The sequence below is a fragment of the Kogia breviceps genome, chromosome 5 (assembly GCF_026419965.1).
Source record: "Kogia breviceps isolate mKogBre1 chromosome 5, mKogBre1 haplotype 1, whole genome shotgun sequence".
Lineage (NCBI taxonomy): Eukaryota > Metazoa > Chordata > Mammalia > Artiodactyla > Physeteridae > Kogia > Kogia breviceps.
In genome coordinates, this window is record NC_081314.1 from 147,370,442 (window position 1) to 147,394,166 (window position 23,725).

General features: G+C 43.6%; 1 protein-coding gene across 14 annotated transcripts in view; it reads right to left on the bottom strand.

Annotated features, from left to right (window-relative positions):
• Positions 1-23,725, bottom strand: part of HSF2BP (heat shock transcription factor 2 binding protein) — an 85,008-nt gene that overhangs the window by 54,772 nt on the left and 6,511 nt on the right. For 12 of the 14 annotated variants that reach the window (XM_067035203.1, XM_067035201.1, XM_059064810.2 and 9 more), the window contains 3 exons: positions 14,536-14,639; positions 6,652-6,801; positions 4,873-5,005 (listed from right to left, as the gene is read on the bottom strand). In XM_067035203.1, the coding sequence (XP_066891304.1) occupies positions 4,873-5,005; positions 6,652-6,801; positions 14,536-14,639 (387 nt within the window). Of the gene's footprint in view, positions 1-4,872; positions 5,006-6,651; positions 6,802-14,535; positions 14,640-18,447; positions 18,922-23,725 lie in introns of those variants that run through there. The other 2 variants (XM_067035210.1, XM_067035211.1) reach the window with 2 other exon arrangements.

A 23,725-nucleotide genomic window follows, 5' to 3' on the forward strand; every position in this document is an offset into this window, starting at 1 on the left:
CGCCAGGCTGGGTTAGTTTCCACCACGGAGTGAGCACGCCCTGCCCGTTAGGACGCCCAGTCACCGGGCGAGGCCTACGGTGACAGAGTGCCACTGCCAGCCAAATGCTATCACCTGCTGGCCCGCCATGAAGGAAACAGCGCCAAGCAGAACCCCCAACTTTCCTACAGCTCATCCACAAGCATAATTCCTTTTCTTTCAGTTTGTTCACGTTCTTTCCCTTAACGTGCAACTGCACTCTCAGGAAAGAAAGGCTCCCAGCATCTTTCATTTCTCCCAACCTGTAACTGGGACTCGGAGGCCATGATCAGAAAGGTACTCCTCCCTTCTCTGGAACACAGCCCCTGCAAAGTTTAACGGACAGATGTTTATTTTGTAAATGGAACAGATAAAGAAAAGGCACTACAGAAGGATAATTTTTAGAAGTCCCAGAAAATTCTCCTATATACAAATTATAGCCGATCTGAATATTATTTGCCCATATTATGTATGATTCAAGAAATAAGCAAAAAATTAACTATAGTCCCAGAATCCCTATCAGTAAAAGGTTCTATGGACAGAGTTAAACAATTGAGGCAAAAGCCAAAAGACTCCAGATGATTCTTCTTATCTTTACCTCATCTTCTCTAGAGCTGAAGCCACGGAAGGCCATAGGCCACCAATGACCAGCTTAATAGAAAAAGGACTAGTAATTCCTTGTACCAGCCCCACAATCGCTTAATGCTACCTGTTTAAAAAAACTCTAATGGTTGAGGCTATGGATTTGTCCCAAATCTGTGAACAATTCCTCTTCTCCGTCCTGCCTGGAGCCACTTCTTTACAGGAACAGATTAATGCTCAGGTCTCTTTAGTGTCACATTCTATAAAATTGGCCAATTTACTTGCCTTCACCTAGAAAAATCAACAAATTCACCCTGAAAGTTATATCCCCAGAGAGTCACTGAAGTTCTATCCTACTTCTCTCAAGTCTTAATCCCAGGCCTTAAGGATACAATGGAGCTCTTTGTGGGGTCCTTCTGATCCAACACATACATAACCTCCTCTTAATCTTATTCCATTCGTCTGGAAAACTCCAAGGCTGACTGTTTTTATCTCCTCACTGAAAAGGGAGATGAACTTCCAAAAAACACTGCAATTCCACAAAACAACAGCTCGTTATCTAGGTCATACTCTGTCAACTGAAGGAAGGGCATTATCTAAGGCAAGGTTACACAGTAACCCAAATTACCCAAGACAAACCACTGAAAGACGATTAAGAGAATTTCTGTGACTAACTGGATATTGTAGGTAAGACACCAAAGTCTCCTGAATTAGCAAGACCGTTATATGACTAGACTAAATCAAACATGTCAGAAGCATGCCCAGGGGACAGAGAAACCAAAACAGCCTTCAGCAGTCTCAAAATCTCTCTCAACAATTACCTCTGATATCCAGGAGTATCATAAACCTTCCTGTCTATGTACATGACGGGCTGAGGCAGTGCTCTGGGGCAGTGGTCTCAAAGTGGCAAAGGGAGGATGGTTTCGCCCCCAGGAGACAACCGACAACATCTGGAGACATTCTCAGCTGTCACACCTGGGGGTTTTTGCTTCTGGTCTCTAACGGGTAGAGTCTAGGGATGTTTCTGAACTCCTGCAATGCACAGAACGCCCCCCATAACAGAGGATTCTACTGCCGAGGCTGAGAAGCACTGCTCTAGGGACATTAACTCAATGACATGGCACACACCAAAGACCCACTGCTGCTCAGAGCCTGTCACCTGATCCAGGAGGTAAGGCTCACGGCCCCCTTTTCTCAAAGCAGCCACACAAGTCCAGGGCTGGGGCGGACCTTAATCATCAGCTGGGGTCTAAGACCCCTTTTCTCAGAAGATGAAGCCGAGGGTCACAGTGTCAAGAACACAGGGCTGGTCAGTGGTAGAAGCAGAACTGGACACTGGGCCTCAATCCCACCCACCCACCACACTGCTCCCCTGAGAGCTGGAGGAGCCAGGAGGATTGCTGCTCTCGCTGACCCAAGGTGCTCTGCCGTCAGCTCTGGGGGACTGTTAAGCCCACAAAAGATAAGCTGGATCCAGTCCTGCCATAAATTATCAACAATCAAGAAGTAATGTGGGGGAGTTCCCTGGTGGTCCAGTGGTCAGGACTCAGTGCTTTCACTGCCAGGGTCTGGGTTCCATCCTGGTCGGGGAATTAAGATCCTGCAAGCCACGCAGTGTGGCAAAAAAGAAAAAAAAAAAAAAAAAAAAGGTAATTTTGATTCTGTAATCATTACCTAACACTGTTTGAATGAATAAACCCAGAATTAAGAGGCAAGGAGTGCAATTATGACTTTCAAATAGTCAAAAAGTAGTTCAAAAAATAAGTTTTCCACTTGCAAGCTAAGCAAGTTAATCTTCACAGGGCTGTGATAATAACTTGCCATCTTCTTTTAAGTTCTATATTTGTCCACTTATAAAAGTTGTTGGAGGGACTTCCCTGGTGGCACAGTGGCTAAGAATCCGCCTGCCAACGCAGGGGACACGGGTTGGAGCCCTGGTCTGGGAAGATCCCACATGCTGTGGAGCAACTAAGCCCGTGCGCCACAACTCCTGAGCCCGAGAGCCACAACTACTGAAGACCGTGTACCTACAGCCTGAGCCCTGCAACAAGAGAAGCCACCGCAATGAGAAGCCCGCGCACCTCAACAAAGAGCAGACCCCACTTGCCGCAACTAGAGAAAGCCCGCGCGCAGCAATGAAGACCCAACAACAAAGACCCAGTGCAGCCATAAATAAAGAAATTTATTTGTTACAAAAGAGTTGTTGGAAACAATCGCACCCCCATGTCAAACAGGACCTTGGCTTACGATGTGTTACCACTTCACCATAGCTCAGTAACATTCACAACAATGTGAAAGGTAGTCAGAGCAGGTATTGCTATTCCACTTCACAGATAAGGAAAATAAAGTCCAGAGAATTTACATCCTGGGAAGTGGACTAGCTGGGCCTGAAAATCCAGACACTTTATACTATTTTAATCTATTATTAAGAAGAGTGACTATGGATGAGTAAGAAATTTCATAATTTCAATGTTTAAGCAAACCTTTGACATCCAGTTTTTGCTTAGGATACAGTACAGTGAAAAGAGCTACACCTCCATTCTTTAAAAGGGGCAGTGTAGATAATTCAAAAAATCACAACTTATCTCAAACGCATCAGAGTTGAGGCTGAAGGTCACCCGACTGATATGAAAAATAAGAAAAGGCGGGCGCTGCGAGGAGAGCTGTGAGGCAAGCACTTGCTCACCTGGGGCAGGCGCTGGACGCCAGGTAAGCCAGCCAGAAAAGTCAGCTAAAAGGTGTAGCAAATTGCCCGACGAGCGGCTGCCTGGGGCTGCTGGTGGGCAGAGGGGCTGCGGCTACAAGAGGAAGGGGCAGGGCAGATGCGGAGATGAGGCGGAGGTAGTGGAACTGTTCCACGTCTTCACTGTGGTAGTGACATGACTGCATGCATTCGTCAAAACTCACAGGACTGCAGAAAGGGGAGAAAAAAAACTGTAATGAGTGAGTTTACTGTAGGTAAACTTAAGAGAAGAATCGTTGTTTTAGAAGGCAGAGGATCTAGGTGACAGCTAACCAAGGTGTCTGCTGTACTGCCTACTCCCCGTGGGACAGAGTCTTGGTATCTGACACACATAAGGCCCAGCGCCTCTGGAGAGCAGCGCCAACATAGTACGTAATCATCCCGTACAGTTCACCAGCGTGACAGGGGAACGTGGACATGCCCAGAACCAGGCAGGGAAAAGCAAAGCCAGGTTGAGCTTGTCTGCTGGGCAACAGGCTGGCAATTCAAGCAGCTCAAACTCACACTCAGCAGAATGGAAAGCCACACACAACACAGACCTCTGAGGCCACTTGCAAAAGCAGAAAATCTAACCACCAAATCTGCAAATACCTTCTGCTAAAAAAGAGACCGTAAAGGCATATTTAAGGTCAGCAAGCCTCCACCAGCTGAAGGCGCTACGACGGAGGTACACACTGCCGTCCTCCAGCGGATCAAGTGCCGGGCTACATCAGGACTGGCCTGAACACCACCCAGGTCTCAGCGTCTGCCCCAGCAGAATATCACCAACTTCTAAGGGATTATGAAGAAATCACCTACATGAGATCTACTTCGTGAGGATTTCAGTAGATGAAGAAATGTAACATTTCCCCTCTCATTAACAGCAGAGAATAGCATAGCATATAGCAGAGATGAAAAAGCAATGTAAAAAAACAAGTCATAGCTCTGTATTTAACTATTTCATTGACTTCAGAACAAAAAGCCTTAATACTCCCTAGTATATACCACTTCCTACTACATGAAGATATTAGTATTAATTATATAGCTGTCTGGCTTTATCCTTTACAGCAGTTTTGCCATAGAATCCTATCTAACTATAATCTTTGGGGAAAATGTACTAAAGAGACAACTTAGGGTTTTGGAATTCTTTAGTTACAACACCAAAACAACAGCAAGAGTTTAACTTAAGCTCTGCTTAAGGCTTTTACTTTAGCTAGACATTAGTCAATGACGGTGATTCCAAGTGACAAGTAGCTGAGCTTACAGTTTTGACTTCTGTCGATCGACGTAGAGAACCGAACAGACCACGCAAACTCATCCTGCGCTCCCTGAGCTACTCGTTCCTACTCACTGATACTTACCAGAATCACCTGGAGTGATGTTCCACAACATACACCTGGTCCCTACCCCCAACTGACTGAGTCAGATTCTCCAGGGCAGGAGCCTATTTGAAATGTTCCTGAGAGGTGTTTATGCACACACGCCCGGACTGTGATCACTGCTCCGGAACTCACTTCTGAAAGTCACTACGTTTGAAGAGAATTACTCACTTGTTACGATTCCAGCCAAAGCAAAAACAAACTGATTTTCATCAGAATCCAGCTCCTTGACATCCCCATCCAGTGACTTCACAAAACTCTCCATTGTTTGACCAGTGATGTTGAAAAACTTCAAAGCTTTATCCTGAAAGTTCAGAAATGGAAATGTCACACCCTTTCACAAATACCAGTAGGAGAACACTTTCAAAGTGCAGGACACAGAGGAAAGACTCTGGTTTTAATTACAGAAGCAATGTTTTTAAATCTATTCCCTCATTAAAACTTCCTAATGAAAAGATCAGAAAAAAGAAGAAGTTTGGGGCATGTAGTAAAATTTCCCGGAAGACTGATATAGTAAAATACATGAGGGAAACAGTTCAAATGTATACAATGATAGAAGTACTGGGTTGAATTCACCCAAAAATATACTAGAAATATACTAGAAAAATATGTTCTCTATTCTAGGCATGAAACCAGAGGTTTTCAAACCTTTGGCAGAAATTGTTTTTCAAATAAAATCTTAACTGAAACTGCAACATGTAAAAGACAGCAACAGGCTCATCTGACAGTTTCAGTCTTCATTACTCGGCCAAAGAGTTTCCAAGTTCGCAGAACCTTGAAAGCGCTTCCTTGGCGGGGGCAGGGTTCTAAGGAATAGTTTGAAAACCAATGCATTTACACATGTCACAAGGGAACTGCACGGGGTGATATAAATATCCTAAGACTGGATTGTGGGGAAGATTACACACCTCCAAAAATTAGCTAGAAAACACTTAAGTTGTACACTTAAAAATAAATGAATTTTATGACACCTAAGTTATACCTTAAGAGAGCTCAATAAACTTTGAAACACAGTTAGTCTCCCCCGCTGTATTTATTTCTGCAAACGATGAGCAACATACCGCTAGCCTCTCGCCAACCATCCGCCCTTGACGGATGGCTTGCCACTCAGGACCGCTCGGCTCTCCCAGAGTCAGACAACAGTCCTCCCGGGCTCCCTCTGTCCTCTCCGCCATGGCGGCCACCCCGCCACGGGTCCTGCCTCACCCACACGGCTCTCCACTTCTCACCCACTATTCTATTCGCGGGCAGCCTTCCACGCAGTCTCCCTGGGCAGAGTCTCCACACCCACAGCCCCATCCTCCCTCCATCCCCGCTCACTGTCAGGTTGAGCTGCACAAATCCCCCTCCTGTCCTATCACTTCCTCACTCAAAAAGCCTTAAGGAATCCCGTCCTAGCACCCACGGGACAAATCACCGATCACACTGGCCCTCCGCCCTGTGTCAGACGACACACACACTGTCCCTGTGTCTCACTCCGGGTCCCTGACGGCTCTGCTTCTCCCCCCTGAGGGACCCTCTTCACTTCCTGCCACTGCTGCCTGTGCAAGTTAATCAAGGTTCATTTAAAATCTCTCTTCCTCTGTGAAGTTCCTTGATGTCTGTGTGCACGCACAGGCTATTAACATGTAACGTTCCGGCAACTGGATATCATGTTACCCCTGGAATAACATACGTAAAAGCACTTTAAACTTTGTTAAATGCATATAATGTTAAGCAGTAATACTGAAGTGGAACTATCTCCACAAACACCATACAGATTCTGGGAGAGAAGGGATCTCATTTCATCCATTTTACATATCCCCCGGAGACCCGTTACAGTGGGCCCTACACAGATGGTATTCCAAAACTATCTGATGAACTCTGTAGGCGCCTTAATAGATGCAGTGTGTCCTCTAAGTTACACAAGCACTAATCAACAATGTCCAGACAGCCCGCGGGCATGCTTACTCCTCCCAGAATGGCTTTGACCGCTTCCTCACTGCTGGAGACACCCCACAAAATGGTACAGGCTGCTGCACCCATTTCTGTACAGTACTCTGCCTGCTGCAGGAGTTGCTGCTTTGCTTCATTCAGCTGCTGTCGAAGAGCCAGTTTCTCCTGAAATCAAAACAAAATAAAATCAGAAAAATGGACAGCATTCAACCTCAAAATACCTCTACTGTGTTTCCTCTTTCAACAATATTTTTAAAGAAAAGAAATGCACATAGAATATAGTAAACAGCTGGCAAATGTAAACTAGCCCTGAGAGAGGCATAATGCATAAGTTTTTAAAAAACTTCAGAGGCAAAAATAACAGCCACAGAAAAGCACATACTACCGCATTGGAGTTTATAAATACTGCCAAACACTTGAATTCACCTTCTTTTAAGTAAGAGGGACGATGGGGCACCCCAGGTCCCAAGTGGCTCTATAGCCAGGACAGCACCAACTAGGACACCCGAAGAAAGTAACAAGCTAACACAGCAATCCCCACGTAGAGCAGTATCTCCAATAAAGGTGCCTTCCGCCGCCAAGTGGCCCACTCCGCTATAAAAACGCCATGCGACACAGCCAAGACCAGGCAGGAAAGACGGGAGCAGAGGCAGGAGAGCAGTGAGAAGGAAGGGCCTCCTTGGCGTGCCCTGAGCCAGCAAGCTAAGCACCAGCGTAACAAGAAGACGGAGGCCAGGCAAGATTTCTCAGCCTCCCACCAGCACTGGGCTTCTGAAGCCAGGGCTCTTAACAAGTGAACTGTCCCCCTGATGTCACCTCTGACCACACAAGCACTCCTAAAGGTTCACCTTCAGGTGGGTCTTGGGTGATTGGGGCTTCCTGCCCGCCCCAACTGTCAACACCAGTTTCATTATTCCTTGTTACCTGAAGTTCCCTTAAAAGATGAGAGCATTTCCTTACTTAATAATAGGTAAACTCAAAAATACAAAAACCTGGTATTTCCCTGGTGGCACAGTGGTTAAGAATCCACCTGCCAATGCAGGGGACCCGGGTTTGAGCCCTGGTCCGGGAAGATCCCACATGCCATGGAGCAACTAAGCCCGTGCACCACAACTACTGAGCCTGCGCTCTAGAGCCCGCCAGCCACAACTACTAAGCCCTCGTGCCACAACTACTGAGCCCGTGTGCCACAACTACGGAGCCCGCATGCCTAGAGCCCGTGCTCCACAACAACAGAAGCCACCGCAATGAGAAGCCCGTGCACTGCAACGAAGAGTAGCCCCCGCTCGCCACAACTAGAGAAAGCCTGCACGCAGCAACGAAGACCCAATGTAGCCAAAAATAAATAAACTAATTAATTTTTTTTAAAAAAAGAAAGAGCTATCCCTCTCCTGTAACCGTGCCTATGGCCTTAAAAATAAAAAATACAAAAACCTAACTTCATTTATACCGAAGTATAATTAGCTCAATAGCCCACAAAGTTAAAGCATATGAGATGTTTTAGCTTTTCCTTCTACAGAGGTGAGTGCAGGACAATTAAAGTAGAGGGGGCTTTTCGCCTAGTGGAGAAAAGGGAGCAGCGGACCACAAATTGAACTTTGTTGACTTTGTAACTTGGCCCAGGGTGGCATTCATATCTACCTGGGGACAATGCATTTGGTAATCAGAGCTTCATACACCTTCATACATATAGTCACATTTACATTAGGAGAAAAATGGTCACTGAGCCTACGACACATGCTAAAACTGCTTTATGTGATTTATTAGCTCTGGGTTTTTAATATCTGACTTCATCACAACAGTTGCCTAGATTCCTAGATTTGCTCTTCAGCCACTCAAGCCAAGGTGACATACGCAAAAGCTGCATCACAGCATCTCCTTCAGAATGCTGGCTTTTCTCACAGTTGAAGTAGGCTGCATTCTGATTATTCTGGTTACGGTGGCTCTTCTCTAAGATCAACAAGAACTGTTCAGAGTGACCATCAGAACTGTCTTCTATGGTCACATCTGGTGGTTACCGGCAGATATGCCCTGACACAGGGCTGCACAAACAGTACAATAATATCAAGAGGAACTCAAAGAAAATAATTCCATTCACAATAACACCAAAAATGAGAATATACTTAGGAACAAATTTAAGAAAATCAGTTCAAGCCCTGTACAGTAAAAACTACAAAGCATTATTGAGAAAAAGTAAAGATCCAAATAAATGGAAAGATATACCATGTTCAAGGGTTGGAAGATTCAATATTGGTAAGAGGGTAATTTTCCCCAAACTGATCTATGGATTCAACACAATCCCTATCAAAATTTCAGCAGGTTTATTTGCACAAAGTGACCATCTGATTCTAAAATTCATATGGAAATGCAAAACAAAAAGTTGGAAAAAGAAAGGCAATGTTAGAGGACTAACACCACCTGATTTAAAAACAAAACAAAACAAAATAAATCGACAGAAATCAAACCACTGTGATAATGGCATAAGGATAAACACATAGATCAATGAAACAGTGACACGTATGGCAATTGATTTTTTAAAAGCTGCCAAGGCAATTCAAGGGAAAAAGTAGTATTTTCAACAAATGATGCTGAAACAACTGGATATTCATATGTGAAAAAAAAAAAAAACCTCAAAATGAATCATAGACCTAAATGTAAAATTTCTAGAAGAAAACCTCTGTGACCTTGCGTTAGGCAAATATTTATTAGATATCACAACAGAATCATACCATTAAAAAATTATAAATTGATGGGAATTCCCTGGTGGTCCAGTGGTTAGGACTCAGTGCTTTCACTGCCAGGGTCCAGGAACTAAGATCCTGCAAGCAGCACAGTGCAGCCAAAAAAAAAAAAAAAAATTATAAATTGAACTTCATCAAAATTTAAAACTTTTACTCTTCAAAAGACACAAGTAAGGAGGTAGAAAGACAAGCCATGGACTAAAAGAAAATATCTCTATATATAAAAAAAAGACTTGTATGAAGAATATATAAAGAACTCTTACAACTCAAAAATAAGACAAATTAAATTAAAAATAGGCAGGACTTCCCTGGTGGCGCAGTGGTTAAGAATCCGTCTGCCAATGCAGGGAACACAGGTTTGAGCCCTGGTCTGGGAAGATCCCACATGCCACAGAGCAACTAAGCCAGTGTACCACAACTACTGAGCCTGTGGTCTAGAGCCCGTGAGCCACAACTCCTGAGCCCTCATGCCACAACTACTGAAGCCCGTGTGCCTAGAGCCCGTGCTTTGCAACAAGCCACCACAATGAGTAGCCCCCGCTTGCTGCAACTAGAGAAAGCCCACACGCAGCAACAGACCCAACTCAGACAAAGAAAATTTTTTTTAAAAAGGCAAAAGATTTAAATAAACATTTAAACAAAGAAAATATATGAATGGATAATAAACACACGAAAAAATGTTCGAGAAAATTAGTCATGAGGAAAATGCAAATTAAAACCACAATGAGATACCATTACACCCACTAAAATGGCTAAAATCTAAAAGACCAAAAATACCATGGACAATCACAGGCAAAAAAAAAAAAAAGAAAAGAAAAAGAAAAAAAAGAGCCTCAATGTTAAGTTCACATCTTATACAAAAATGAACTCAAAACAAATCATAAACAAAATACATAAAAATATAAAACTGTTAGAAAAAAAAAAGGAGAAAATCTTTGGGACTTAGGGTTAGGTGAAAAGTTCTTAGACATAACACAGAAAGTACAATCCATGAAAACAAAAATCAACAAGTTGAACTTCATCCAAATTTAAAACTTCTGCTCTGTGAAAGACCCCATGAGGAAGAAGAAAAGACAAGCCACACACTGGGAGAAAATATCTGCAAACCATATATCCAATAAAGGACTTTTGTCTAGAATATATTAAGAACACTTTAAATTTAACAGTTAAAAAAAAATCCAACTAGAAAATGGGCAAAAGACACAAACAGATATCGCACAGGAGAGAATATATAGACAACAAATAAGTACATGAAAAGATGTTCAACATCATTAGCCAACAGGGAAATGCGAATCACTACAAGACGTCTATCAGAACAGCTAAAATAAAAAATAGTGAGAACACCATATGCTAATTAGGGTGTGGAGGAAGTGAATCACTCATGCTTTGCTGGTGAGCATGTAAAAGGGTACAGCCACTCTGGAAAACAATTTGGTAATTTCTTACAAAACTAAACACGCACCTGACACGGAACCCAGCAATCGCACTCTAGGGCATTTATCCCAGAGTTATGAAAACATATATTCACACAAAAACCTATACACACATGTTCACAATAGCAGAAAAAAAAAAAAAAAAGGAAACAACCCAAATGTCCTTCAGTGGGAGAATATTTAAACTGTGATATTTCCGTACCCTGGGATGCTAAGCAGCCATCAAAAGAAGCAAACTAATAACACACGACAGCTTGGAAGGCTCTGAGTGAAAAAGGTCAATATCAAAAGGTTACAGGCTGAATTATCCCACTTCTATGGCATTCTTGAAATAAGAGAAGTAGACAGATACCGTGTGGCAACTGTATACATCCATGGCTGCCAGGAGGCAGGCGTGGGGAAGCGGCTGGGCGTGGGTGCGCCGGGGTAGCGCGACGGGGTCTCTATGGTGATGCAGCGGTGCTGTATGTTGACTGCGGAGGTGAGTTCATGAATCTACACGTGACAAAACTGCACGGAACTATGCTCACACACATAAGTAAGTGCAGGCAAAAGTGGTGAACTTCAGACAAGTCTAGGTAAAACTGGTGAAACCTGCACAAGCACTGTGGGTGGCACCAATGTCAGTCTCCTGGTTTCCCTACACTGCAGCTGGGAAAGCTATTCTCCACTGGAGGAAACTGGGTAAAGGGTATTGGGCTTCCCTGGACTTTCTGCAACTTTCTGTGAATCTATAATTATTTCAAAAAATGTCTTAACTAAAACACAAATTGGTTTGGGTGACAGCTGTGCAACTGCATAAATCTACTAAACGTTATCCAACTAGACTTTTACAACAGATGAATTTTATGGTGTACAAAATACACCTCAATAAAGCTGTATTTTAAAAAGAAACAATAATTAAACTCTGATATATTTACCTAAAGCAAATACTCATACATAACAGGGTAGCAAGCACAAAATTTTAAAGATTCCTTTAATATCTTTGTGTAGTTCATTTCTGATTATAATAACTGAGCTATACTATCAGTTAATCTTTCTTTAAAAACTTGCCTGAAATAATATACAATGTTTGCAACAACTTCCCATTTATCATCACAAAAGCAGCAACTCTTTCCTAACAAATTAAAAATATAGACAATGAAAAAATAGCAGTCTATATTTAAGTTAGTTTACTGACTATGAAAGATGCTGCCCTAAGAAAACACACAGAGAGGATGAAGCCATAGGTAAGCCGGGGAAACAGGGCTCCTTAGAGAGAACGCTGCGACTCTGCCCGTTGTCTAAAACAAGTCCACACGCACGGGAAAGCAGGCCAGGCACTAAATGCTGTGCCAGCAGAGATGTTGTGGAAGGCCTCAGCTAACCCCAGAGTAGCAGCACAGTCCTTCAAACAGTAATTCAGACATCCTCCAACAACTTCACTGGCGCTTTTTTCTCTTGAGTTCAAAGGCTGCTATTGCCAGGACTCTCCCGGCCCACCCCTTAGATCACAACAAGGCCCAACTAGGCCCAAACTGGCCCCATTCGACTGTCACTGAGGAAACACGAAGCAAGCTTTTCTTGTCCCAGTGACGCACCTCTAGAGGGTTAGGCGCTGCTTCTCACCCGGCATCTCCTTTATAATTTTGAGTCCACACTTTGTTTTCTGATCTTTCCTTACATGCTGGATTCAATAATGTCTGCCTTCTCCTTAATGACTTTTACCCCAGCTGAAGTACTTACTAGCAATACTGTAATTTAGTATCTAGCCCTGGATTCTTTCCTAGTTCCTCAACTCTAAAATAAGTTTCCAGAGTCCAGCCTCATGATCTGTACAGACCTGGGCAGAAAAGGCCACAGAAAAGGGAAGCGCCAGTTCCCTACAGCAGGAAGAGACAGGGCCTTGTCACAGCAAACTTGCAGGGGTTCCAACCTGTATTAAATTGGCGGGTCTATTAAGCAGGAGACTTAACTGGAAATAGGTAATGGTTTAACCTAAAATATGCCCACATTTTAACTAAGTTCAAAGTGTCCGGGCAATAACATGCTGATGATCTGACACTACTTTACCACAGCCATTTCTTCCTCTATTCTGGCACTTTCCTTGAGTGGCTTATTTTTAAGCATTACATCTAAAATGCCAGCCAAACATGCATGTTTTCCTATGCTTATCAATTTAAAAAAATAGGAAATCTAAGATTCTGCCCAATTTAGGCTTCAACCTTAACAAGGATGTCTTGGTATTTTAAGGAGTACAGAACCAGTGGATTGCACTGTTCACATTTATCAAATTCCTTCTTGCCTGCTGGTCAACTTCCTTCAGACAATGAAACTTTTAGGTCCAGACAAATTAACCACGCGTCCATCTCAGTATATCATGATCGGAATAGAACGTGACTGAGCTAGAATTTCAGCTTTCAATGTGTGACACTCAACGTAACTCAGTTTTGAGACTAAAACTCTTTCCCTGGTCTTCTCTACTTGCTCGGTATTAAAGTCTATACAGTCCATTTCTCCATCAGTCTGGAAAGATGTTGCTGAGCCATCTTTTTCAAGGAGAAAAACTACCGTGGCTTCCAGTCCTTTGATGAAAGCTCAGATGCACGGCCTTCTGGCCAAGTGTCTGCAATTTCATATCGCTGGAGCATTCACTGTATCTCTGGGAGCTGCAGCTTTCTATAAGTTTGCTGTGGCTGAACCAAGAAAGAAGGCATATGCAGATTTCTACAGAATTCATGATTCCATAAAAGATTTTGAGGCGATGAGGAAAGCTACTGTCTTTCAGAGTGCAAAATGATTTTGGAATGTAAAGAATGTCTTTGAGTTGATTTCCATGGCAGTTTGTCACTCACCTGTGTTCCTAAACTATGAAACTAAGAACTATGAATCTCTGGGCTAAGGAATAGTTTTTCATGATAAATAAACAATTAACAAATACGTGGGGGGAAAATAAAGGCTATACGAATCCACCAGTTTTGGAAAACCTCCACTGTAGCCACAAACCTTCAGAACTCCTTCACACGAGGAGGTAGTGTGACACAAAGCTTAGCACACGGCAGTGGGGCCTGGGAGCAGCCTCCTCTCACTCTTGCAGGTTAAGAGCACCTGCTGATCCAGCTGTGCTGGGAGAAACAAGTGAGATGCATGGACAGCTGCTGACCACCTGCCAGCACACAGTTAACAACACATCCTAGCTTCTGTCACTAGTACTATTGCAACTTTGCCTTTCAAAAATAAAAATTCAAGCTCCAAATTTCAGCAGAAGTGGCAGAAGAGTTCTAGTTTTATAGAAGAGGAAATAATTTATTCCATGCAGAAAATGTATAATTTTTAAGAAATATTATTAGTCTCCCCAAATATTAAAATGAAATACAATTGGTTATGTCTAAAATATCAGTAAATGATGTGTGAAGTTAATTACAAATATTTCTATTTAATATATCTATCTCTGATTATAAATCATTGTACGCATGATTTTTTCAAGATTATTATGAGTTTTAATAGTTTGGATCGGGCTTTTCAACACTGAATTAACAGTAAGTGACTATTAAAAAGCACCAAGTAAATAATCCCCATATTCAATGGTTGTAAAATCCAAACGATCAACTATTTTCCAATCCATTCAGAATAAGTATATGTAAAAATGCAAGGTCTTGAGGCTTCAGGGCTGGACCATGGCCAGCGCCACTTTGGGGCCATGGCCACAGTGCTGGCGCTTTACACGGACCCTGCGAGCATCGTACCTTCTTCTCTCTCACACAGTCCTCTTGCACAGACTCCAGGCGCGCTCTGAAGTGCTCACAATCCATTCTCAGTTGCTCTAACTCTTGCTCTTTCCTTTCCAGGTCTAGAAAAGACGTAAGAATATTCAGTATTTCAAATCACTAATCTCTCCTGAGCATCCATTTTGCTTAATCTTCTCTTAGGAAAACCTGATTTCTTAGGTGGGATTATTCACATAACCAGTCCTTGAATAACCAATATTCTAAAAGTCCTGCTTTTGAAGTTTTTGTCAGTTTTTTGCCCATGGCAGAAAGCACCTTTTTGTTTTCTGTTTTCAAGACTTCATTTTACTGCCAGACTTGCACTCAAGGTTTTAAGAAAGCATGTTATTTAAAGGATTGAAGGCAGGGCTGAGCAGCCCGACTGTCTCATGGCACAGACTTGTATCTGCTCCATAAGAAGCAGAAGGCAGCTCAGTGAGGAGACGGTGCCAGCCGGGCTGATTCACAAAGCTCGTCTCACCACGGGCAGACTGACTGCGCGGGAACAGCTGCCGCCGCAGTCAATGGAGAAGGGAAAGCAGCGGCAGTGGAGACGAGAGGCGGCCACAGTGAAAGACGGGAGGTAGGGAATGTTCCCTCCCCACCACGTTCGTTCGGGTGGTGACTCAAAGGGCCAACAAAAATCCCCAAAGACATCCATGTTAATAAATCCGAAATCAACCGAACTGTCAACTCGAAATAAAAAATATTATGCTACAGAAATACTGACATTCACAAAGCAAAGAAACAGGTACTTTAAAGTTTTAAGTGCCTTGACTTCAAGGACTAAGATATCATGTTTTCATGCTAACATATACCAAGATTGGACGGGGGGCTTGTGCTCAGGGCTACTGGTGTAACTTCTTAATTAAAGAAGCACTGCTTGGGGACAGTGATTCTCAAACCTTCCCGTGCATCCGAATCCCCCGGAAGCCTTGTCCAAGCACAGCCTGCCGGGCCCCATCCTCAGTTTCTGACTCTGAAGTGGGCCTGAGAATCTGCATTTCTGACAAGTTCCCAGTGAGGCTGATACTGCTGGCCTGGGAACAGACGGTGAGAGTGACTGCTTCAGGGCAAGAGCCACATCTCTCACCACCAACAAAATGAGCTCAACACACAGCCAGCAACTGCAAACGACGGAGCCCAGCCCTAGGGATGTAAAATAGCGGGAAACTGGAGGGCCGTACAAGGCAGCCTGCCCTGAGAGCGCCTCACGGGGCAGATGCTGGAAAATGGAGCATCACTCCACCCTAGAGAAGTGGCTCCCAGACACCTCCTCCAACGGACGGAAGAGAAGGGGTGTGGCTTTACGACCTAGGCATCTGGGACAACAAGGAAAGCCCACACGAGACCCTGGCGGTGGGGGCGGGGGGGATCAGTGCCAAGAACAATGCAGGCATTCCACAAGCTCTGGAAAAATAAAGGGAGGCCTACATTTTCTAGAGACCCTTTGCCCTAGAAGGGAGATTGAAACCTAAAGCGAAATATTCAGTTAACGATTGTGAAACAGCTGGCAGAGCTGCTCTTAAAACGGGTTTCTTAGAAACTGGGGTGGGATGTATTATGCCACAACACGACTTTCACTGGAATTCTTTATTTTGTCCCACTACTCCTGGCCATCCAAGAAACCAACTTATCAATCAAGTGCTATACTTTGAAAAATACATATCTGCCTTTTGTAATGATGTTAAATGAAAACATATATAATTATGAATGAAATGTGAACTGCAAATGGTCACAGACAAAAAGAAACAAAATGAACAAAAACTGAGATAAAATCATTGGTGGCGTAAAACTTTTTCTTTGCAGTTAATTTTCAATTTTTTTCTTCTATTACTAAACTGTATATTACTCAAACATGGTAAAGAAGACAGGAAATTACATGGCTCACATGTAAAAATATGTAGGAATTAATTATGACCACCCAAAAGACTCATCATGGTAACTTCATAATTTCTCACTCTATATAGCTGCTTATGACCTTACTGTAAGTTAATATAACAAAGGGACGGGGTTAAACCATCCCACTCTACCCCCCAGAATTCAAAGGCAGTATCAGGGGTGTCAAGCCACCCACCCCAGGCTCTCCAGGAGGCAGGCGGTGGCTTTGTGCTGTACAAGGCCACCGCCTTGTGGCGAGAGGGGAGCACTGCCGCCACCTCCCTGCATTTTCAACTTGGCCCACAGGGCATGCCTGCCGCCTAAAACACGAGGGCAGGGATCTTCACGTGTTCTGATGCATCTCATGAGCCTAGAACAGTACACTGCACCGAGCAGGCACTTTATAAATACCTGTTACGTAAATGAATTTCACGTCTTTATACAGTCCAGCTAATCCTTGGATAAAGGAAAAAACTCAGCTATTTTGATTATATGTCTTATTCTTCTACAAGAGGATATATTGCTTTGGCAATTTTTTTTAAAAAATCAGGGACAGACATAATACATATATAGTACATCATACATGGTCAAGACATTACCTTACCCAGCCTCGGTATTAGAACGAGGAAGAGGCTGCCCCCCAGCCTAGACTGCATTTCAACTGCTAAGCTTTAGCATTCAAAATGAAGGCGAGATCTAACTGAGTAAAAAGGTGGCCTAGACAGACTATCAGTATATAGAAACAACCTCAGTCACAGGCCATTTCAACGTCTATGTATCTTCTGAAACTTAGAATCCTTTTTTGATCGCTTTAACAACATGAGAATGACTATCAACTTAGGCACAGAGAGCCATAAATGAAAAGCGGGGAGACTAAAACCCAGCTAAAGAAATTTAAACTATAAAAAAAGGGATCCATTTCTCCTACCCCTTACCACCTGGCATGTTTATGATACATTATTAATTGTAATATTTAATAAATTATCAGATATTCCATGTAATAAGAAAAAAGAAAATATGTTTTTAATCACAATAGCTCAGTAAAGATCCTCAAATCCAAAATAAGGGCTTTTTAATAGCCATCTACTTTTACATTCTTCTAATAGGTTTAGAAAAGAATTTAGAATTAGCTACTGATGGAATCCATCTTTACTATGAGCTGAGGTGTGGAGGGCATGCTAGTTTCCTAGATCTGCCATAACAAAGTACCACAGACTGGGTGGCTCAGAACAGAAATGTATTCTCTCATCATTGTGGAGGCTACAGCTTGAAATGAAGCTGTTGGCAAGGACATGCTCCCTCTGAAATCTGTGGATGAAGGATACTTCCCCGTCTCTTCCACCTTCTGGGGGCCCCAGACCTCCCTGGGCTTGCAGCAGTGTAGCCCAACCTGCCTCTGCCTTTGTCTGGCCTCCTCCCTGTCTCTTCACATTCTCTTCCCTCCGTGTACTTCTGTCTCTGTGTCCAAATTTCCTCTTTGAAGAAGGATACCAGTCATACTGGATTAGGGCCCACCCTAAAGACCTCATTTTAACTTAATCGGCCTGTCAAAAAATGTAAGTTGAAAAAGTGAAAAGAGGAGAATATTCTGGGATTCATTTAAACACACAAAAAAACCTCAGTTAAAGAGTTTAAATGCATTTCCAGCCAAACGACACTTTAATTAGCTGTCAAATTTTTAAAACAAACCAAAGGGAGTGGGGGAGGAGAGTTGGAACCAGAATATGGAAATAGAATTTTTTTTTCCTGCGCTGCCAAAAATCTGCTTCTTTTCCTAACGTAAAGGCCACTGGAGCACTCTTTCATAAGAGGAAGAAAACGTGTGACTAATAGGAATCTGTCCTATGCTGGTACTGCCAATGTACTTGGCACTACCTTTTCACACCTCCACGTTGGAGCTCCTCAGTCTGCCCGTGAACTATCAAGGAAAAGGATCTGATCTTATCCTTTGTGTATCCCCACGTCACCTAGCAGAGCTTGACACATACCAGGCATACAGTGAATACCTACCTGATTGATTTTCAACCGAGTTCTATTGCAGAAAACAAGATCAACCTTGCTGAACTCAAATGAATTCTGTTACAGTGATTTCCCCAACCAAAGGGTCAGGGACGTCTGCTTTTCATTTCCTGGCATAAACTACAGCGTTAACTGGGTGGCTGGCAGCGATCTGTCCAAGTAACATACGTCTCCACCCCTCCACCTTGGCTACCTTTCTGCTCCTCAGTCCGCTAAGCCGCAAACAGTAGTCCATCTTCTCCTTTCCCAGAGTCCCCTCATTCTGGACAGCCTCCATGCGCCCCTCAGATCCACTCTCCAACCTGCTCTGTCCCGAGAGGTAAAAGGTTGAACTCCACCTCCACAGCGAGCGGCTCCCTTGCCTGCTGGATCTGGACAGTGGGTCCCCCCCACAGGAAACAAGGACAGGAGGCAGGGAGGGACATCGACTTCCCCACTACATTAACCCTGCCAGGTTCGAGCGGCAGTGGTTTCCTCCTCCGAGCTGAGGCATGGTCCTGCCGAGCACCCACCCTCCTGCCAGTCTGGCCGCTCGCTGGGCGGGCACAGCGCCCCACTCTTCCAGGTTCTGGGCCTTTGCCTCCCTTGTGCTGGCTCCCCAAACCCTGCCCACCTTGGTCTGTCATCTCTTCATGATATGCTCTGTTTACCCCTTCTGTTTCCTGCCAGGAGCTGGACTTGATACACTCTGGTATTTATTATCTCATATGGGCCACAATAAACCTTTGGTCAAATTAAATAGTATCTTCTTGGCACTCACTCTTTAATGATTATCCCACTCTCTAATGATTCTCTCTCTAGTTCATATTTCTTCTTTTTCCTTTTTTTTTTTCTTTTTGGTGGCCGCACCATGCGGCTTGTGGGATCTTAGTTCCCCGACCAGGGATCGAACACACGCCCTCAGTAGTGAAAGCACGGAGTCCTAACCACTGGACTGCCAGGGAAGTCCCTAGTTCATATTTCTATGGGCTAGAATAATTCTTCTCTGAGCTGAAACAGAGGTCCCCCTTTCTTCTCATTAATATCAAACTCTTGGGCAATTAATCTCAAAACACCCCACAAATGCTTTAGAAATCACGTAGCGCAGTGCTTTTCAAACCCCACTGCTAAGAACCCAAGTGCCTCGGGGATGCTTATGGTTCTCTAAACATTTAATTAGTATTTCCATTTTGCAATATGTTTTTTGCTGTTTTATTTGAAAATAATTTCAAACTTACAAAATGTTGCATGAATAAAAATAATACAACGAATACTGTTAACATTTCACGACATTTGCTCATCATTTGGACCATACACAAGCATACACACACAGTACATTTTTTCAGACAGTTTAGAGTAAGTTACATATATCATGGTCCTTTACTTCTAAATACTTCAGTGAACATTTTCCAAGAATAGGGATAATGTCTCAGTTACCCAGTATACACAATTGTCAACTTGAGAAAAATTAACATACCTTTACCTAATCTACCACAGACATTAGAATTTTGTCAAATGATCTAAAATTGCCCTTTACAGCATTTTCTTCCTTCAAGGTACAGCATCTAGTCTAGGATCAGGTATTGCATTTAATTGTCACGTACCTTTAGTCTCCATTATTTTGGAACATCTCCATAGCCTGTCCTTTCTGTATGACACCACAATACCTTTTTAACAATTTAAAAATCATAACAACATACATGGAAGAACCATTTCCAGCCAGCATGGTGATGCAGCACATCAATCTCCCCCCGCCCCCAAAGAATAAGTAGGAAAGCAGAATTTGAACAAACCAGAAAAAAGTTGTTTCAAAGTATCTGAGAGTTACCAAATCATGTAGGCCCTGAGAGCCGAGACCTAGAGAAGAGGGAAATGCACTGAAGTTAGCAAGCCCAACTTTCCAGCCCACTCTTCCCCAAGGCATCTGCATATTCAAAAGCAGCACAGGCAAAGCGGCTGCAAAGCTAAGCAGAGCATCTCGCCACAGAGTACAGAGCTACTAGGCAGCCGAGACCTGGGGCAGGCCATGATCCTGGAGGAGATGGAAGCACAGAGAAAGCACAAAGGGGCTGCAGAGGGAGGTGGGCAGGCGGTGCGTGGAGAGAGGCCAGGAGGCCAGGCAATCTCATGGCGCTGGAGAGGTCAAAACGGAAGATCAGGGCACTTCCCTGGTGCTCCAGCAGGTAAGACTCTGCGCTCCCAGTGCAGGGGGCCTGGGTTTGATCTGTGGTCGGGGAACTAGATCCCGCATGCATGCCGCCACTGACAGTACACATACTGCAACTAAGACCTGGTGCAGCCAAATAAATAAATGATAAATAAATAAATATGGTTTTTAAAAAAGAACTGAAGGTCAGGCAGGGCCCGCCTAGATGGAAGGACTCTGGGAAATGACTCAAGCTCTCAGTTAGACCCCCCTGAAGAGCTAAAACCCTGAGAGGGAGAATGAACTAGAAACAGGCCAGCTCGAACTAAGACTGAAACCAGCCGTGAACCAGCTCAATGCCTAACTGGATTTAGGTGAACTACTCTGACTTCCATTCTAACTGACTGAGAGAAGCCAGGGGAAAAAGTCCTTGCTGGAGAAAAATATCAACATCCAGAGCCTCTACACACTTCATTTTAAAAAATCCATTAATCAATTTAAAAAACCAGAACTACCAACAGGAAAAACAGACAATACAAGCAGATCAACAGGTGATCCAGACAATGGATTTATCAGACTCAGACTTTGAAATTAACTGTGACCAATATGTTCCAGAAATAGACAACAAAGAGATTCATCAGGGAGCTAGAATTAAAAACCTAGTAGGGCTTCCCTGGTGACGCAGTGGTTGAGAGTCCGCCTGCCGATGCAGGGGACGCGGGTTCGTGCCCCGGTCCGGGAAGATCCCACATGCTGCGGAGCGGCTGGGCCAGTGAGCCATGGCCGCTGAGCCTGCGCGTCCGGAGCCTGCGCTCCGCAACAGAGAGGCCACAACAGTGAGAGGCCCGCGTACCGCAAAAAAACAAAAAACAAAACAAAAAAAACCTAGTAGAAAATCAACACAAAAACTAATAAATACTAGTATTTAAAAGTAATTTTAAAATGAATAACAAAGCTAATAAAGAATTGAGAATCAGACCCACATAAAACTAGCTGCTATGACAAAAGACACTGTAGCATAGGAGGGAAAGACTGCCTTTTCAATAAATGGCACTGGCTCAGTTGGCCACACAGATGGCTAGTGGCTATTTTTAAAACAGATGTAGACAGCACAGATCATACAACACCTTCATCACCACAGAAGGTTCCACTGGACTATGCTCACAGAGGTAACGTGCTGCTGTACAGTTTTCAAATTACACAAAGTAACTTTTTTTCTCTGCTAAAAATCTATTCAAACATCTCTCCAGTATACCATGGCTGCACTTCTTTGTATTCATTGCAGATATGCACTCTACTAACATTTAAATATATTTATTTAAACAAATAAATTTTTTAAGTTAAAACTAATGTTGCAGATTTTAAAATGTCAGTAACGACACCGTAGTTTATGTTTGGCGTCAACACGTAAAATTACATAATTCCAATGCCTCTGAGACTCTGAATGAATATCTGACAGACTGACACTAAGGTGGCAAGTTGTTTTTCAATTATATCATTTAACGTCTCAAATGCAACACAATTCATTTGGAAAGTGTCTTCTATAAGACAATGAAAATTTAAATAGGCTGAGTGGCTTTTCCATCATCTCTCTCCAAAATGAACACCTACCAACCAAGAAAGGCAAGAAATTCTTAGACTTGGTGACTTAACTGTGAGACAAAAATGTCTGACCCCTCTGATTTCAAGCTTCAAGATCAGTTTAATTGAAAACTGTCCTCATGTTACAAGGTGAGCTGTTTAAAACATTTCTCATTTGCAATTCCTTATCTCTGGGATTTGTCTTTTTCTTGCTACTTAACAACCACAATTAAAAATAGAAACTGGACACTGAGGATGGTACTGCAACCGTCTTCCAAAATGTCTAATGTTAAATTTTTGTTTTCATCAAACCACCTTCATTGGGGACTTCTATGGTGGCACAGTGGCTAAGAACTCGCCTGCCGATGCAGGGGACACGGGTTCGAGCCCTGGTCCGGGAAGATCCCGCATGCCGCAGAGCAACCAAGCCCATGAGCCACAACTACTGAGCCCACGTGCCACAACTACTGAAGCCCGCACACCTAGAGCCTGTGCTCTGCTACAAGAGAAGCCACCGCAATGAGAAGGCCACGTACCGCAATGAAGGGTGGCCCCCGCTCGCCACAACTAGCGAGGCTGCACACAGCAACGAAGACCCAACACAGCCAAAAATAAATTAATTAATTTTTAAAAAAACACCTTCATTGTACCGACTGATTTTAAAAGTAAATGTTATAAAACTGAATTTTTAAATAATTATGCAGGAAATAGAACTTTCATTTATTTTACATATTGAACAACCATATACTATATAAAATTTTATTTTTTTAAAAGAAGCAGGATTCTCCCAGTTTAAAACAAATATGTGCCATGCGCTGATGTACTAGTAACTCCTTCACTGTTGAAGAATGTGCACCAGAAGGGATGAGAGAAAAGGCGGGTGAGCTAATTACTGAGTACAGTTGAGCCCCGAACAACAGGGGAGTTACGAGTGCTGATCCCACCCCACCCCCCAAAGTATAGCTGTGCAGTCAGCCCTCCACACCCGCCGCGAGGAGGGCTGTGCAGCGCTGCAGCATCACGGGGACCCGCTTACTACACGAGTGTCCAGGGCCCCTCCACCCGAGGATGTCCTCGTCCTCTCCGTGGAGGGCGCCCCAGCCCCGCCTGTACCAAGCACGTGCCAAAGGGGAGCTCACTGTAAAGCTTGATGCCTCCAGTGGGGCAAGCGCGGCTGCCCTCGTTCTAGACAGGGAAATAGCGGAGACGGCCCACAGCAGCAGAGCACAGACCACGCCTACATCCCTGTATCCCCCGGCCGAGCTCTGCGCCCACCTACGGAGTGTAACCAGACCAACCATGTCTTCTCACGTCCTGTCCACTCCATCCACGCAGCCACGGTCCACACTCTAACGTCAAGTCCAGACCTTCCTTGAGGAGCACTTTACCGTTAATTTTTCTTCACCTGCCAACCAAGTCCTCAACCTATCCTAAGTCAGATGCAAAAAGCATTCCCCTGAAAATGTCATTTTAATCACTATTTTGAAGTCATTTCCATGTGCTAATTTCCAACTGCCTCTCCTTTCAAATTTAAAACAATAATCCATGATTATTCTGTCTTCC